The sequence below is a fragment of the Chiloscyllium punctatum genome, chromosome 15 (genome assembly GCF_047496795.1).
Source record: "Chiloscyllium punctatum isolate Juve2018m chromosome 15, sChiPun1.3, whole genome shotgun sequence".
Taxonomy (NCBI): Eukaryota; Metazoa; Chordata; class Chondrichthyes; order Orectolobiformes; family Hemiscylliidae; genus Chiloscyllium; species Chiloscyllium punctatum.
Window position 1 is genome coordinate 99,191,330 of NC_092753.1, and position 15,917 is coordinate 99,207,246.

General features: G+C 40.3%; 1 protein-coding gene across 3 annotated transcripts in view; it reads right to left on the reverse strand.

The window, feature by feature from the left end:
- The window catches only part of gbe1b (glucan (1,4-alpha-), branching enzyme 1b), a 591,749-nt gene that overhangs the window by 324,602 nt on the left and 251,230 nt on the right, over positions 1 to 15,917 (reverse strand). For all 3 annotated transcript variants that reach the window (XM_072585795.1, XM_072585794.1, XM_072585793.1), the window contains exon 4: positions 9,823 to 9,948. In XM_072585795.1, the coding sequence (XP_072441896.1) occupies positions 9,823 to 9,948 (126 nt within the window). The remainder of the gene's footprint in view (positions 1 to 9,822; positions 9,949 to 15,917) is intronic.

Genomic DNA, 15,917 nt, shown 5'->3' on the forward strand with positions numbered 1-15,917 from the left:
GGGCATAATTTAAACTAATTGGCTAAATTCGAATGGTTGTCAAAATAGCAACCAAAACTCAGATACTTGTTTCACAGCGAATGTTACATATTCTCAATTTTCCAGTACACTCTGAGACTGTTAGTGAGTCACGTGATAGGTACCTGCAAGCTCTCAGTGCAAAACAGCTTTCACTCTCTCAAAGGTCCAGTGCGCACCTTCAACCTCATACCAATAGACTGGAGTTCCACTCCAGGATCTTGGTTGATCTGTTGTTAGATTCCTTCCCTAACCTCTGTACCAGTGCCTCCTCCTTTGAGTTGCTGTTTAAGTCAAATATATTTTGTCACTTGTTCTAATAGTCAGATCCCTGCTCAGGGACTGCTGATCTGTGAATGGTGTAATCCTCTACATTTGACATGAAATAAAGAGTCTCATCGACCCTTTTAGATAATGTAAGCCATTGCATTATTCAGAAATAGGTATGTTTCCTCCTCTGATGTGTTCAAACTTTATTCTTCAACCAACACCTAAAATAGATGCAAACTGTTCCGAAGGAAGGTCAGTGAAACTCAAAACGTAAACTCTGCTTTCTCTACACTGATGCTGCCTGACCCAAGTTTGATTTTACTTCAGATTTCCAGCATCTGCAGTTCTTTAGTTTTACCAAAAGTACATGATCAGGATCAGACTATCATTTTACTGCAAAAGCTTCCCATGTTCAACCTGGCTACTCTATTTCACTACTTTACAAAAGAAACAACATCTCACAAAGGAATTTATTAGCTGTCAGACACTTTGTGACATCCTGAAGTCATGTAAATCTTGGTATGAATGTTTTTATGATGAACAAAAGGTGCTAACTATTATCTCATTAGAATGCATTACACAGAGTTTCTTCCCAGAAACACCATTATCCAGCCATGAATTCATCTGCCTTAATGTCCTATTTCGATACTCCGCTGTGCTAGGATTAATTAGACATTATTACTTTTGAGGTCCTGCTTGCCAATTTCTCAGCTAGTCATACAGTCATAAAGTCATAGAGATGTACAGCATGGAAACAGACCCTTCAGTCCAACTCGTCCATGCCACCCAGATACTCTAACCTAATCTAGTCCCATTTGCCAGCACTTGGCCCATATCCCTCTAAACCCTTCCTATTCATATACTCATCCAGATGCCTTTTAACTGTTGTTACTGTACCAGCCTCCACCACTTCCTCTGGCAGCTCATTCCATACATGCACCACCGTCTGCATGAAAAAGTTGCGCCTTACATCCCTTTTAAATCTTTCACCCTCGCCCTTCAGTTCTGAATTCCTCTACCTCAGGAAAGAGACCTTGTATCTAGCTTACCTGTGCCCTTCCTGATTTTATAAACCACTATAAGGTCACCCCTCAACCTCTAGGGAAAAAAAGCTCCAGCCTATTCTGCATTTCCCTATATCTCAAATCCTCCAAACCTGGTAACATCCTTGTAAATCTTTTCTGAACCTTTTGAAGTTTCACAACATCCTTCCAATAGGAAAGAGACCAGAATTATATGCAATATTAGGAGTAACATACTCTTGGGAGTATTGATATAGTGTCAGAGTCCTACAGAACAGAGACAGGCCCTTTGGCCCAAACTGGCCCAGGCTGACCACAATGTCCATCAACGCCAACCCCATTTCCTTGCACTTGGCCTACATCCTTCTAAATAATTTCTATCCATCTATCTGTCCACATGCCTTTTAAATGTTGTTCATGTACCAGCGTTAACCACTTCTGCTGGCAGCTCATTCCATATGTGTACCACCCTCTGTGGAAAAGAAGTTGTCCCTCAAGTTCCCTTTTATTCTTTCCCCTCTAACCTTAAACTGATGCCCTCGAGGCCTCGATTCCCAACCCTGAAAAAAAGATCTAAGTACTTTACCCTATCCATGCCTCTCACGATCTTACACACCTCTACAAAATCCCCTCTCAGTCTTCTACGCTCAAAAGGAAAAAGTCCTAGTTTGTCCAACCTCTCCCTAATATTCAATCCTTTGAGTCCTGACAACATCCTTAGGAATTTCTTCTGTACTCTTTCCTGTTTAATAATGTCCTTCCAATAGCAAGGTGACCAAAAACTGAACACTATACTCCAAGTGCTGCCTCACCAATGTGCTGTACAACTGCAACATAACTTCCCAATTTCAGGCCATGCCCTGACTGATGGAAGGCCAGTGTGCCAAAAGCCCCCTTCACTCCCCTGTCTACCTGTGACTTCACTTTCAGAGAACCATGCACCTTAACTCACGTCTCTCTGTTCCACTACACTTCTTAAGGCCCTACTATTCACCATGAAACTTCTAGCTTGATTTGACTTTCTAAAATGCAACACCTCACACTTATCTCTATTAAATCACATTTGCAATTTCTTGGCACAATTCCCCAGCTTCAATTTCTGATAACCTTTCTCACTGTCCATGATACCCCCTATTTTAGTGTCATCTACAAACGTACAAATGTAAAGGTCAGAGCAAGTTAGCCACAAATTACTGCACAGATTGGCTACCGCTGGCTACAAGACATCTCAGAGTCAAAATAAAGGGTAGCTATGAGTGACAGAGGCAAGATGGGAAGTAGTGTCCAACAAGAATCAATGCAAGTCACAACTTCATTTTTGAATCAAAAATCCATAATTTCTAAATTTGCATTAATGATCAAATTGGGGCAGTCTGAGAATGAGTGAGAGGTGTTGTGGAGACAGTTAAAACTGAGGAAACCTTCAACAAGTTAAATAAAAACATAAAAAGCTTGCAGGACAGACACAAATTTAGCAAATTAGTTTCCAGCATAGATAAATGAGAGGTGCTATATTTGATAAGAAAAATAAGGTCATATATTACCTGAAAATTAATAATTTTAATGCAGTAAAGGAACCAAGAGATCTCAGAATACAAAGGCAAGCACTAAAACTGACACAAGTTGGTAACAACATAGCAAAGGAACCAAGTACTAAACGGATGGAATTGAATGTAGAAAAGGCTTGATAAACTTGTATAAAACTTTGGTTAACCAGAGCTTGAGACCATTGCAAAGTTCCAATCGCCAGGCAGCGGACTGGTGCAAACTAGATTTTCAAGGGCTATATAAACTGTGAACTGGGTCTCTGTTGAAAATAGAAAGCAGAGGAAAAGACAATCACAGAATTGATACAGCACAGAAGGAACCATTTGGCCCATATGCTTGCACCAGTTCTATTCCCTTGTGCCAATCTCCTGCCTTTTCCCATATCCCTACATACTACTGTGATCCAAATGACCATCCAATGTCCCTCTGGAACACCTCAATTGAACCTGCCTCCACCACATCTCCAGGCAGTGCATTCCAGACCATAATGACTGCTTTTTAAATCCACCCTCATAACTGAAATTTCTGATTCCTGGATCCATTCTTGCAATTCACTTTTACACTCTCTCCAATGTATTCACATCTTGCCTATAATGTCACATTCACAATAGTACAAAATGTTTCAGCTGAGGTCTAACAAATGTTTTATACATGTTCAACATCACCTCCTTGCTCTTGTTCTCTGTGCCACGATGAATAAAGTTTTATCTACTATTCTCACCACCTCTCTGTCACTTCAATGGTCTGTGTACATGTACATCTGGGTCTATCTGCTCCTGCACTCCCTGTAGAATTGTAGCCCCTATTTCATTTATAGTCTTTTATTGTTCTTCTGACCAAAGTGCATCACTGCACACCTTCCTGCATTGAACCTCAACTGCTACCTGGCCACCCACTCCACCAACATTTCCATACTGTCTACCTCACAGTTTACAATTCTTCCCAGTTTAGTGTCATCTGCAAACTGTAAATTTTCCCTGCACACCAAAATTCAGGCCATTACTATACAGCACGAAAAGGAAGGGTCCCAAGACCAATCCCTAAAAAAAGCTCCATGCCAAGTTTTCCTCCAGCCTCAGCTAATTCGGTATCCACATTGCTACTGCCTCTTTTATACCATGACTTTTAAATTTCCTGAAGTCTGTTGTGCGGCAATGTACCAAACAACTTCCAGAAATCCATATACCTCAGCAGCATTACCCTTATTGAGCCTCTTACCTCTTAAAAAAACCCAGTAGATTAGTTAAACGGGACTGCCCCTTTAGAAATCCATGCTGACTATTCCCAATCAACTTACATTTTTCCATGAGATTACGAATTTTATCTGAATAATGTTTCAATTCATGTTGGAAAAGGTTTTTCTATTTCTATGCACTTGTTACATTATAAAACTGTTATTTTTATTCTTTTACCAAATAACAAAACCTGTGCCTTACAGATGCCCCCAGCAAAGTTAATTTTTATTTTTATTACCAATTAAACTGACAGCACTGAAGGTGGCCACCTGACCTATCATATCCATCTGAGTGCTGACAAAACAAATTTCACTAGACCCAGTTCCCTCACTCTTTCCCCTTTTCCCTGGGAAATATTTTAACTAATAATTTAATCCCTTTTGAAGCCCACAATTGAATGTGCCTGCACCATATTCTCAGGCAGTCCATTCCAGGCTAGAACCACTCACTGCATAAAAAACATTTTACATTATGTCATGAAGGAAAGAAAGCAAAGATTTAAAAGGGACCCAAGGGGCAACTTTCTCACACAGAGAGTGGGTGCATGTATGGAATGAACTGCCAGAGGAAATGGTAGAGGTGGGTACAATTACAACATTTAAAAAGGCATCTGATCGGGTACAAGAACAGGAAGGGTTTAGAAGGATACGGGCCAAATGCCAGCAAATGGGACTAGATTAATTAAGGATATCTGGTCGGCATGGACAAGTTGGACCAAAGGGTCTGTTTCCGTACTATACAACTCTATGACTCTATCGTTCTTTTGCCATTCACCATAAATCTGTGCTTGATTGTAACGAATTTCTCCTCTGTTAATCTGTCTAAATACCTCACGATTTTTTGAGTTTACTTTAAACAAGCAAGTGGCGAGGATAACACAAAGAGGCTCGACAGAGATTATAGCCAAGTTAAACAGGTGGGCAAAAACTTGCAAGATAGAATATGAAAAGACGAAATGTGAGGTTATGCAGTTTGGTAAGAATATAGGACCTGAATATTATTTAAATTGAGAAAAATAGCAGAAATCCACAAAACAAAGGGATATAGGAGTCCTAATCCATGAATGTCAAAAGCTAGTATCCAAGTTCAGTGGGTAATAGGGAAGGGCAGATGGAATATTTGCCCTTATTTCAAAAGGGAAAGTAGTGGAAGTTTTATTAAAACTATCTGAGTCATTAGTCGAGAGTGTGGTGCTGGAAATGCACAGCAGGTCAGGCAGCATCCGAGGAGCAGGAGTGTCGATGTTTCGAAAAAAGCCCTTCATCAGGATTCTTCAGAATCCTCGATTTTTCTGCTCCTCAGATGCCACCAGCACCTCACTCTCAACTCTGATTTCCAAGGGGCGACACAGTGGTTCAGTGGTTAGCACCGCTGCCTCATAGCACCACGGACCCAGGTTCGATTCCTGCCTCAGGCGATTCCTGCCGGTGTGGGTTTCCGCCAGGTGCTCCGGTTTCCTCCCACAGTCCAAAGATGTGCAGGTCAGGTGAATTGGCCATGTTAAATTGCCTGTAGTGTTAGATGCATTAATCAGAGGAAAATGGGTCTGGGTGGGTTACTCTTCAGAGGGTCAGTGCGTACTTTTGGGCCAAGGGGCCTGGTTCCACACTGTAGAGAATCTAATGTAATTTAATCAAACATCTGCAGTCTTCACTTTCTCCTACATGAGGCATTAGTCAGTTGAAATACTGTGAACAGTTCAGGGCCCTTAACTAAGGAATGAGGCACTAGCACTCTGGAGAAGGTTCACTGGGTTGATCTCAGGTACGGAAGGATTGTCATGAAGAGACGTTGAGCTTGTACTCAATGGAATAAAGAAGAATGAGAAGTGAAATATTGAAACATGCAAGATTCTTAGAGGACTTGACAGGATAGATGCAGTAAGGTTGTTTCCCCTTGTGGGTGAGTCTATGATCAGAGGGTGTAGTTTCAGAATAAGGCATAGACACATTTAAGTTAGAGATGAGGAGGAATTTCTTCTCTCACAAGAGAGGGAGTCTATGAAATTCTTTACCACCGAGGGTTATTGAGGCGGAGTCATTAAGTGGGCGGCACGGTGGCACAGTGGTTAGCACTGCTGCCTCACAGCGCCTGAGACCCGGGTTCAATTCCCGCCTCAGGCGACTGACTGTGTGGAGTTTGCATGTTCTCCCCGTGTCTGTGTGGGTTTCCTCCGGGTGCTCCGGTTTCCTCCTACAGTCCAAAGATGTACATGCCAGGTGAATTGGCCATGCTAAATTGCCCATAGTGTTAGGTAAGGGGTAGATGTAGATGTAGGGGTATGGGTGGGATACGCTTCGGCGGGGCGGTGTGGACTTGTTGGGCCGAAGGGCCTGTTTCCACACTGTAAGTAATCTAATCTAATCTAATCTAATCTAATCTAATCCATATTCAAGGTTCAGATAGACAAATTTTTAATTAGTAGGGATATTTTAGGTCATGGAGATAAGGCAGGAAAGTGGAGTTAAGAATTATTAGATCAGCCATCATCTCATTGAATGGTAAGGCAGACTGAATGGGCGGAATGGTCTATTTATGCTGTCTTAAAGCCTTATGTCCTTCAAGAAGCAGGACTTCGTGATTGGTTGACTGATTTTGTCATATTCTTCATCAAGGACAAATAAATGCATGAGAAAACTGGAGGGCTACCTTCTGGCCAATTATCTGACCTCTTGATCATGCCGATAAACTGACTGATGTTTAATAAATTGGTGCCCCATCAATCCTTGGAGTTAAAGGCAGAAGTTCTCCTTGTCTCTGTCCCTTTCTTCCAAAACACCCCTCATTCCACCTTTCTTCAGTTAAGAAGCAACAGCCTGAGCCAATTGCACATAATGATTTAAGTCTGGACTTGCCATATGCCAAAATCCCTGTGGAATATGAAAGCATTTGGATGTATTAAATAAGTCTCAAACTCAACAGACTGAAAAAAGACAGCATAATCTTATTTTTTCCAGGCAACAGAACTGACAGAAACGGATCTGACACTGGCAGTGAAAGAAGAGGACTGAAGGCAGCCATCTGCCATGTCAATGTTACAGTCTGCACCTCGCAAGGGGAGGACAGCATTCACACCAGCACTCTAGGGGAAGAGAGACAACTGACAGTTTGCTACTGCAATGTCACCTCCACTCGAGGAGAAACATTTGTCACTAACCTGCAACAAAATACCTCAGAGAATGGATTACAAACTAAGATACAATTTAATGCATTGTACCTAAATCCACTTTTGCACCTTCAATCTCTAAACTGTAAGGTGGTCAATAATCCTTCTGTGCATCATCATCCAAGTTTATAGGTTTTATTTAATAGTCAATGACAAATCTCATGAAATTGGGTCAACATAGCTCATCATTTAACATAATTTCTTTGCCACGTAACAAGTGGGAAAGAACATACTTACAGTTCAAATATCCATAAACCATTCAGAAACATTCTATTTTCATCATTATCCATTGACTGGGATACCTAAGGACCTTTTAGTAATGAAAATTTCATCGTCACTTAAACAAGAAGCTGAATCCATTCCAACTATAAAAATGCTTCTCTACCAGGTATGAAACTGATCCAAAGCACCTGGTCAATTGCATTAGAACCATAATAAATCTATCGAAAGATTTTCTACATTCCAACACTTACTAACCGTGACAGGAGTAGATTTGTTCTCCCCTGAGACATGAGCAATCAGATTCAAGATGTAAAAGGAAAATGTACCAGCAATAACTGCAAAGGCAGGCTTTTTTGTTAAGGTCAATAATCCTTTGTTCTCTACCTCCAATGCCTCTTGGTTCAATAAACCGGAACTAATATTAATGCGAAAGAAGAAAGGACAGGTATATGATTCCTTTAATTTCAAACGAAAGAAACCGATCCAGTATTGCTGCTGTAATTTCACTGATTGGCGATGCTCGATATGCATCTGTTTCCCCATGAGCTATGGCAAATACCGAAACACTACTCATGACAAAATGTGGCTGGGAAATCAAATACCGATCACTGCAACTCTCATCATTGGTGACGGGGCCAATTTTTGACAATGAATTATAAACTCATTTAGTGTAGGAGCAAGTGGCTAAGATCAAGTGCATTTTCCCTGGTAGTAGATTTGTGCAGTGATGCTGAAATATGGAAAAACACTTCCAGCAGCAGGAGCATTCGCAACCAGAGGATAAATATTTGAGTAAATCTTGAATGAAGGACCAAAAGCATGCTGCGGAGAATTGTTTTTGAATACAGCTGGTTGTTGTGATTTGGAATGCCCCACCTGAAAGAGCAGGTGGTAACAGATTCAAAAGTAACATCCAAAGAGAAACTGATGAAATGAGACAGCAATTTCCAGAGCTCTGGGGATAGAGAATTGGAGTGAACTTATTGGATAGCTCTTTCAAAGAATCAGCACAACTAGAGTCGTGCAAATGGATTCCTTTTACAGGATATAATTTCACAATTTAATTACCATCATTCCTCAAGGGTAACAACGGATGAGCAACAAATGCTGGCCTTGCCAACAATACTCACATCACACAAAGGAATGAAAAAGATAGTCTGTGCATGACACATTATTGAAAACGATGGCAGGCTCAATTTTGTCCTCAATTACTGTGAACAAGTGCCACTCAGGTTACAGGTCAACAGACTTTCTGTTGAATTTTAAACAGGATTTGATTGAAATTATGGAGAAAACAGTGCTGCACCCTGTTCGACAGCACTAAGATATCTGAAGCTGAATCGGGTACAGAAATTAGGAGACAATGGGGACTGCAGATGCTGGAGAAATCAGAGTTGATGAAGTATGGTGCTGGAAAAGACACAAAAGCTCAGGCAGGTTTTGAACAGGACCCTTCTTCAGAATATGGTGAGTCCTAAAGAAGGACCCTGCCTGAAGTGTTGACTCTCTTGCTCCTCGGATGCTGCCTGACCTGCTGTGCCTTTTCCAGCACCATGCTTTATCAACTCAGGTACAGAAATTGAAATAAAGATAGACTAAAAAAAACTGAATGAAGGGAAGAGCAAAGACATCAAAAATTATAATCTGAAAGAATGAGATTCATCACTTGAGTAAAAACATTCAAAGATGGAGCAGTTCTTTCGCAGAATTAAGATGAATGACGACATTAAAAGTGTACTTACTAGAAAAGCTCAGCAGGTCTGGTAACATCTGTTAGGAGAAATCGGAGTTAATGTTTCGGGTCTGGTTGACCCTTCCTCAGAACTATTTCACCAGACCTGAAATATGATTTCTCTTCACAGATGTTGCCAGACATGCTGAGCTTTTCCAGCAATTTCTGTTTTTGTTTCTAATTTACAGCATCTGCAGTTCTTTTGTTTTTTAAAAGGATACTTAACTGATGGAGAATCTCTAGCTTTATCCAATGAATGTACGCAAGTACCAAGTATTTCAGGCATTCTATATATTTAAAAAGTCAGATATCACTGTAGTGAAGTTTTTGAAAAGCTTTTAAGACAGGATATCCTAATTTCAACATTAACTAAACATATAATCAAAGATGCTACTCCACTTAGAGAAAGCAAAAATGAGCTTTACTGTCAATTTCTGCAAAATCAGTTCCAAATCCTTTCCCTTAGTACAAAGCACTAATGTTTCGAAATACAGTTCAAGGTATTTCAATTGGTTGATGTTAACTGACGAATGGAAATTTCCTTAGTTGCTTACACAGCTGATTTTTTTTAAAGCAATGATAAATGTTATGCAAAGTTCAATTTCTTACTTCATATCGTCGGGGTGGATCCCAATGCACCCACTCGTAAGTAGAGGAATTCTGCTCACGTATCACATAGCGTGCCCAGGGAGAAATGCGATATAGCTGCTGGCCAGTTTTACACACCATCACCACCTTAGGATGAAAATAAAACTCTTATTATTTGTTTTTGCCACAAATTATTTTGGCCAAATACAACAGGGTTCTCGTTAAGATTAAATGTCAAACAATACATGCTTGCACACAATTCATTTTTAGGGTTTTTGAGATTTTCTTCAGGTAAATGTTCTGATTTTGGGGATGTGATGTTTCAGCTTTTTGAGGCTTCTTTTTCATTCTAATCAACTCAGTTAATCGGTGATTCAGTCACATAGTCATTAATACATTCTACACTTGAATTGATATACACTCACAGGAGTAGAATTTGAAGAATTACTATATCTCCTTAACCATCAATCTTTCCCAAGTACTAATTTCCTGTCCACTGATACCATACTTAAGTTGGAACAAAACAACAGATATAGTTGGCAACAAAAGCTTTTTTTTCCCCCCAAATATAACTGACACATGTCTCTACTCAAGAAGAAAGCAATTACCCTAAACTCAAGAACAGACTGGTAAGATTACAGCTAATACATTTTTATTATAAAGTCACAAAGATGCAACATCCAAATCATGCAATCCCTGTTTACTACATCTCAGATTTCAATTCTAGATTTAAACTCAGAAAATACATGGAAACATTCGAATTAGGAGCAGTAGTTGATTATGTAGCCCATCAAGCCTGCTCTGCCATACAATAAGTCACAACTGATCTAAGTACTTCATATTCCCACCTATCCAGGTAAACTTGCACAACCTTGCTTTAAAGAATCTATCTCTGCCTTAAAAATTCATAGCAACAGCATCTACTAAATTTTCATTCATACAGGAGCTCCTGAACTTATGCAGCCTGAACAGAGATTCCACATTTACTTTCAATTAATTGCCTCACTGGTTTCAAATTTTCCTGGCTCTAATTCGGTTGGCATTGATTTGTTGACAGGTTTAAAACTGTGTTTTGTCACACCACTGCAGACACCTCTTTCCTTTCTCCTGCAACCTGCAGCAGACAATACCTTTTCAGCTCAGCCAACTCAGAGGAGAAATGGCCGAATGTTGGGACAACTGATCCAGAGAACCAGGCAATATTCTGGGGATCCAGGTTCAAATGCCACCATGGCAGGTGATGGAATTTGAATTCATAAAAAAATCTGGAATTAATGTCAATTGCCAGAAAAAAAAACCATCTGATTCACTAATGTCCTTTAGGGAAGGAAATCTGCCATCCTTAGCTAAAACCAAAAGAGAAAATGCTGGAAAATCTCAGCAGGTCTGGCAGCATCTGTAAGGAGAGAAAACAGATGACGTTTCGAGTCTAACTGACCCTTTGCCATCCTTACCTGGTCTGGTCTACATGTGAATCCACGACAATAAATGCTGGCCTATCCAGTGATGCCCACAGCCCATGTAAGAAGAAAAACTGCCATCCCCAGACTCAGCTAATAGCAATCTCCAACATGTCACCAAGAATTTCCCACCTCTAAGAACAAGCTACTTCTCTCTCACATTTGCCACTAACTGTCTCAGCAGCAGCAACTGTGGGTTGGAAACACTCTATGATAATTAACATTGTGTCTAAGATTCAGCCTGCCTCAGATGGTCTAGCTTAGTGTAACTGGTTACTCATAATTGATTGTTCCTGGACCATGGTGGATTTTTTTAGTATGAACTCATTTATGCCCTCATGTATTTTGAGTACTGTCATTGACCTATTTTGGCTCCCAATCTGATAGCTTGATTTAAAACAATTTCATCCTGTTTTTTAAATCCCTCTGTGATTTTTGTACCTTCCCTATCTATTGAACTCACAACAGCCTCAAATTGTGTACATGCCTCCAACTGTAGACCCTCAAGTTTCCTTAATCATAAGTCGCTCCAACATACAAGTACAAGTACAATAACATTCATATTCAGAATACCTTTTTATGTAGTGGAGTACCGCTATCAAATACATTTGCTCCAGTGCATATTTAAGCATAAAATGAAAATGAATGATGAGCAAGGACACTGACGGTGAGAGATTTTGACACTTACAACAAGCATACGAATTTTAACATTTGTCTCTTATTAATTGTTGAAACAGTACAAAGGAAAACGGATTGTAATAATTTTTTCAGACTGCTAAGTATTTTTATTCCTTACTATATATTATTGGTTACCTGTGAAAATAACGCATAAAATAATGGATTTCAGCACTATTGAAACATAGTACAGTGAAGAAAACAGAAAGGTCAACTAATCAGGATACATGATTATGGTAAAGGAAAAGGGCAAACATTAAATATTATTTTTAAGTGACAGTAGGAATGTGGGGCAAGTTCAGATAGAGGCACAGACACATTGGGTAAATAGACCCTTTCTGTACCATACAGCTTGTGGAATCTTATCTGAGCTGCCAGGGTGTCTCTAGGTGGAGGCTGGTGTGGAGTGGTTCCTGAATGGAGAGCAGAAGAGTGGAGCATCAAGATGTAGATTGGGGATGAGGAAACAAATCCAAATATAGATCAGGTAAAGCTATGGAAGGAACGCAGGGAAGGAATAGAGAGGATTGAAATTGGAGAAAAGGAGGGGGAGAGGGGACCTAATTGAGGTACACAAGATAAAGAGAGGCATAGATAGAGTCGATAGCCAGAGACTATTTCCCAGGGAAGAAATGGCTAACACAAGGGTCATAGTTATAAACTGGTCAGAGGAAAGTATAGAGGGGATGTCAGAGGCGGGTTCTTTACACAGAGTTGTGACAGCATGGAATGCGTTGCCAGCAGCAGTTGTGGAAGCAAGGTCATTGGGGACATTTAAGAGACTACTGGACATGCATGTGGTCACAGAAATTTGAGGGTGCACACATGAGGATCAATGGTCGGCACAACATCGTGGGCTGAAGGGCCTGTTCTGTGCTGTACTGTTCTATGTTCTATGAAATAGTGCTGCAGAATCATGTATACTGGACAACACTGAGCTGCAAAGCTACTAATGCATGTAAATAAGAGAATGCCAAAAAAAACCTCTTTTCTTTGAACACATTGTCTCAAATGTAATCAGGCACTAAGTGACCTCAGAATTTTCAAAATGCTTGTAACCAATGAAGTAGTCATCGCTACAAGTATTTCTCCTATAGCATGTGTTTATCAAACCAATTTGTCTGTAAGGCGTTTTGGGAATTGCCGCTTTTGTTTTTATAAAAGAACTTCCATTTGCTGCTATGCGATTCTCAACCCCAGTACTAGGTGTCACGGTGCATGGAGAACTGGACTCCATGTTGGCATCACATGACCATTCAGCTCGAGCGCTTCATCATGAAGAGTTTCGTGAAGAGTATTACGAAATGGTTGTGCCAGTAGACTTGGAAAAGCATCGCGGAAAATATCTACAGCCTGGGGACAAGAAGCTGGGAGTAATCTGTTAATTTAAAAACTTACGAGAGTTGAGATGAGAGAGAAATTCTCATACTAGCAGTAAAAGGACAGTGTTGAGGAACCGTTCGAAACTTGGCTTTGTCATTTGTATTAAGAGCTTTTTTCCTTCCTTTTATGTTTAAAAAATATGTTTAGATGTTAAAGAATATCTGTAGACTCATGTGAACCAGTTTCAGTGACTAATTACTATGGTAACCAACTGCAAAAAAAAAACAGTATGGGGGCTTGGACATGGTCAGTCAGCTGCTCAGGGTGGTCAGAGTCAAGAAACTCTACACATAGTGGGTGAGGGAGAGAAAGGTGGGGAGGCACACTGTTACTTTTGGTGCATTCATGGAGATGTGCTGAGGGGGTGATTTGGCTGTGCAGAAGAGATTCAGGGTTAGTCAGGGTCAGATGTTAGTAAGGATGAATGAGTGAGGAAGATGTAGGAAATGGTAGGTACAGTCAGAGAGATAGAGTGAATGTGAGGTATCAACGAGAATATGGCGTGACTTTCACTGGCAGAGTGGAGAAGGTCATTGATCCTCTTCCTACATTCTGTGCATTCCTTCAGATGGTTGAGATTGCAATGGCCTGAATGGTAACCCTGGTTCAGGTTGACATAGCTCCAGTAAAATGGCATCCTCTGCTGGCCTGGGAGAAAAGGACATCCTGCTTCTACATCATTCCCATTCCCATCAGCAGTATCTCCATGTCCCTGACCACAAAGAGAATCACCAGTTTTCCATGATCTACCACGTCCAGGGCCAATGTCAGAAACCATGCAGGACTTCTCCAGTCTGACAGCCCTTGTCTGAGTGCACAATATCTTTTTTGACGTGGTGCTGCACCACAGATATTGGTCAATTCTGGGATATCCAGGAAGTGGTGAGTTGTTTTGGAAATGGCACATGGTATGATGGTGCGAGAATGAGAGAGAGGGGCACCAAAGGGTGGGGTAGGTAATAAATCAAGCGGATTTTGTAAAATAAGATGATGGATGTTCCCAAGTATCATGATGTGAAACTCTCTGAAAACTTGACAAAACTGACACTTAGTGAAAGAAATTAAGATTCAGCCCTTGACTTATCAAGGCAAGTTTCATATTGGGATCTGACTTATGCAGTGTTACCATTGGATGGGATCAGATGACGCTAGAATGTAATACAGTTAGCAGGTATAGTTGCCAAGTGCGAGTAATCAGTTGAAGATTCTGATGAATGGCACTAAATAGTACAGGTCAGTTAAAACAGATCAACATTTACTCAGACTGTAATATCTGGACTGTGTTAAGGCCAACCATTATTGGGGTTTTTTTTGGTGGTTAGCTCCTAACCCTGTTTCTCCCATTCATATCATTATTTGTGTTGCATGATTTTCTATAACACAGCGTTGCACAGAAACGCAACTACGGCGTTATAGGAGAACTACCTGCGCTATATTATGGGAAACACAGCAACCAAATTGCAGACAGCAAGGTCCCAATGGGAACATGTTAATTACCAGATTTATGTCTATAATATTGGTTGAGAGAATTATATTGGCTTGGAAACTGGGAAAAGCTCTCTTGCACTTCTTTGAAATAGTGCCATGCAATCTATTAAGCTCGCCTGCACAGATAAAGAGACCTCAGAAAAAATTGAACTGCACAGCACTGGAAGGGGCCCCTAAGCCCACAATGTTGTGCTGAACTTAACGCCAAATTCAACTAATCCCTTTTGCCTGCCCTTAGTCCATATTCCTCCATTCTTGCATATTCATATACTTATAGAACAATTTAATGTCTCATCTGAAAAAGGGCATCTCAATGTTGCAGCAATTCTTCAGTGCTACACTGGAAGATTTAGTCTAGATTACATTCTAAAGTTTCTGGAGTGGGGACAAAACAACACCTTCTGACCCTAACTGAAGAATATTCCTGCTGTGGTTTCATGGCAATTTCAACTCTCCCTTAACTTTTTCCATTAGGACCAGAAACTGCAATACTCTGGGGCCAAACATATATTGTTATATAGTCCAAGCACTTCCTGGTCAGCAATGTAGTAACATATTCCATAAATATGAATGAGAACACCACAATGTTGGATCCACAGGTCTTGTTGTAATATTACTCATTGTATAAACTTGCTCATGGTACAATAGTAGTTATTGCACCATACTGATAATCTAGACTAAAGAAACTTTAGCTCAACAGTACTGTCTAAGTGCATTGACAAAACGTGCAACCAGCCACAAATTTGCAATTGGCCTTCATTAAGCAAGACATCATGGGAGCTTCTTTCAGATGGATTTCAGTGAGACAAGGGCAAAGGTTCACATAAAACAGATCCAAAACAAAAGTAATAACAACTACAACCACTGATTGCAGCGGACAGAAACTGCAGATTCTGGCTAAAGAAACTAATAGTTATAGGTCACAAGTGTGCACTGTGACCCCAAAAACAGAAATTAGCATGTGATTCATAAGAGCAAGCAGATGGAACTGATACAATACAAAACTGATCGGCACGAAAATAACAGACAAGAGTACTGGAGTCATTTTTTGTGAAAGAAAGGACCAGAGGCTGTGAATAACCTCATTTTCAAGGTGAGGTGAGAGACAAA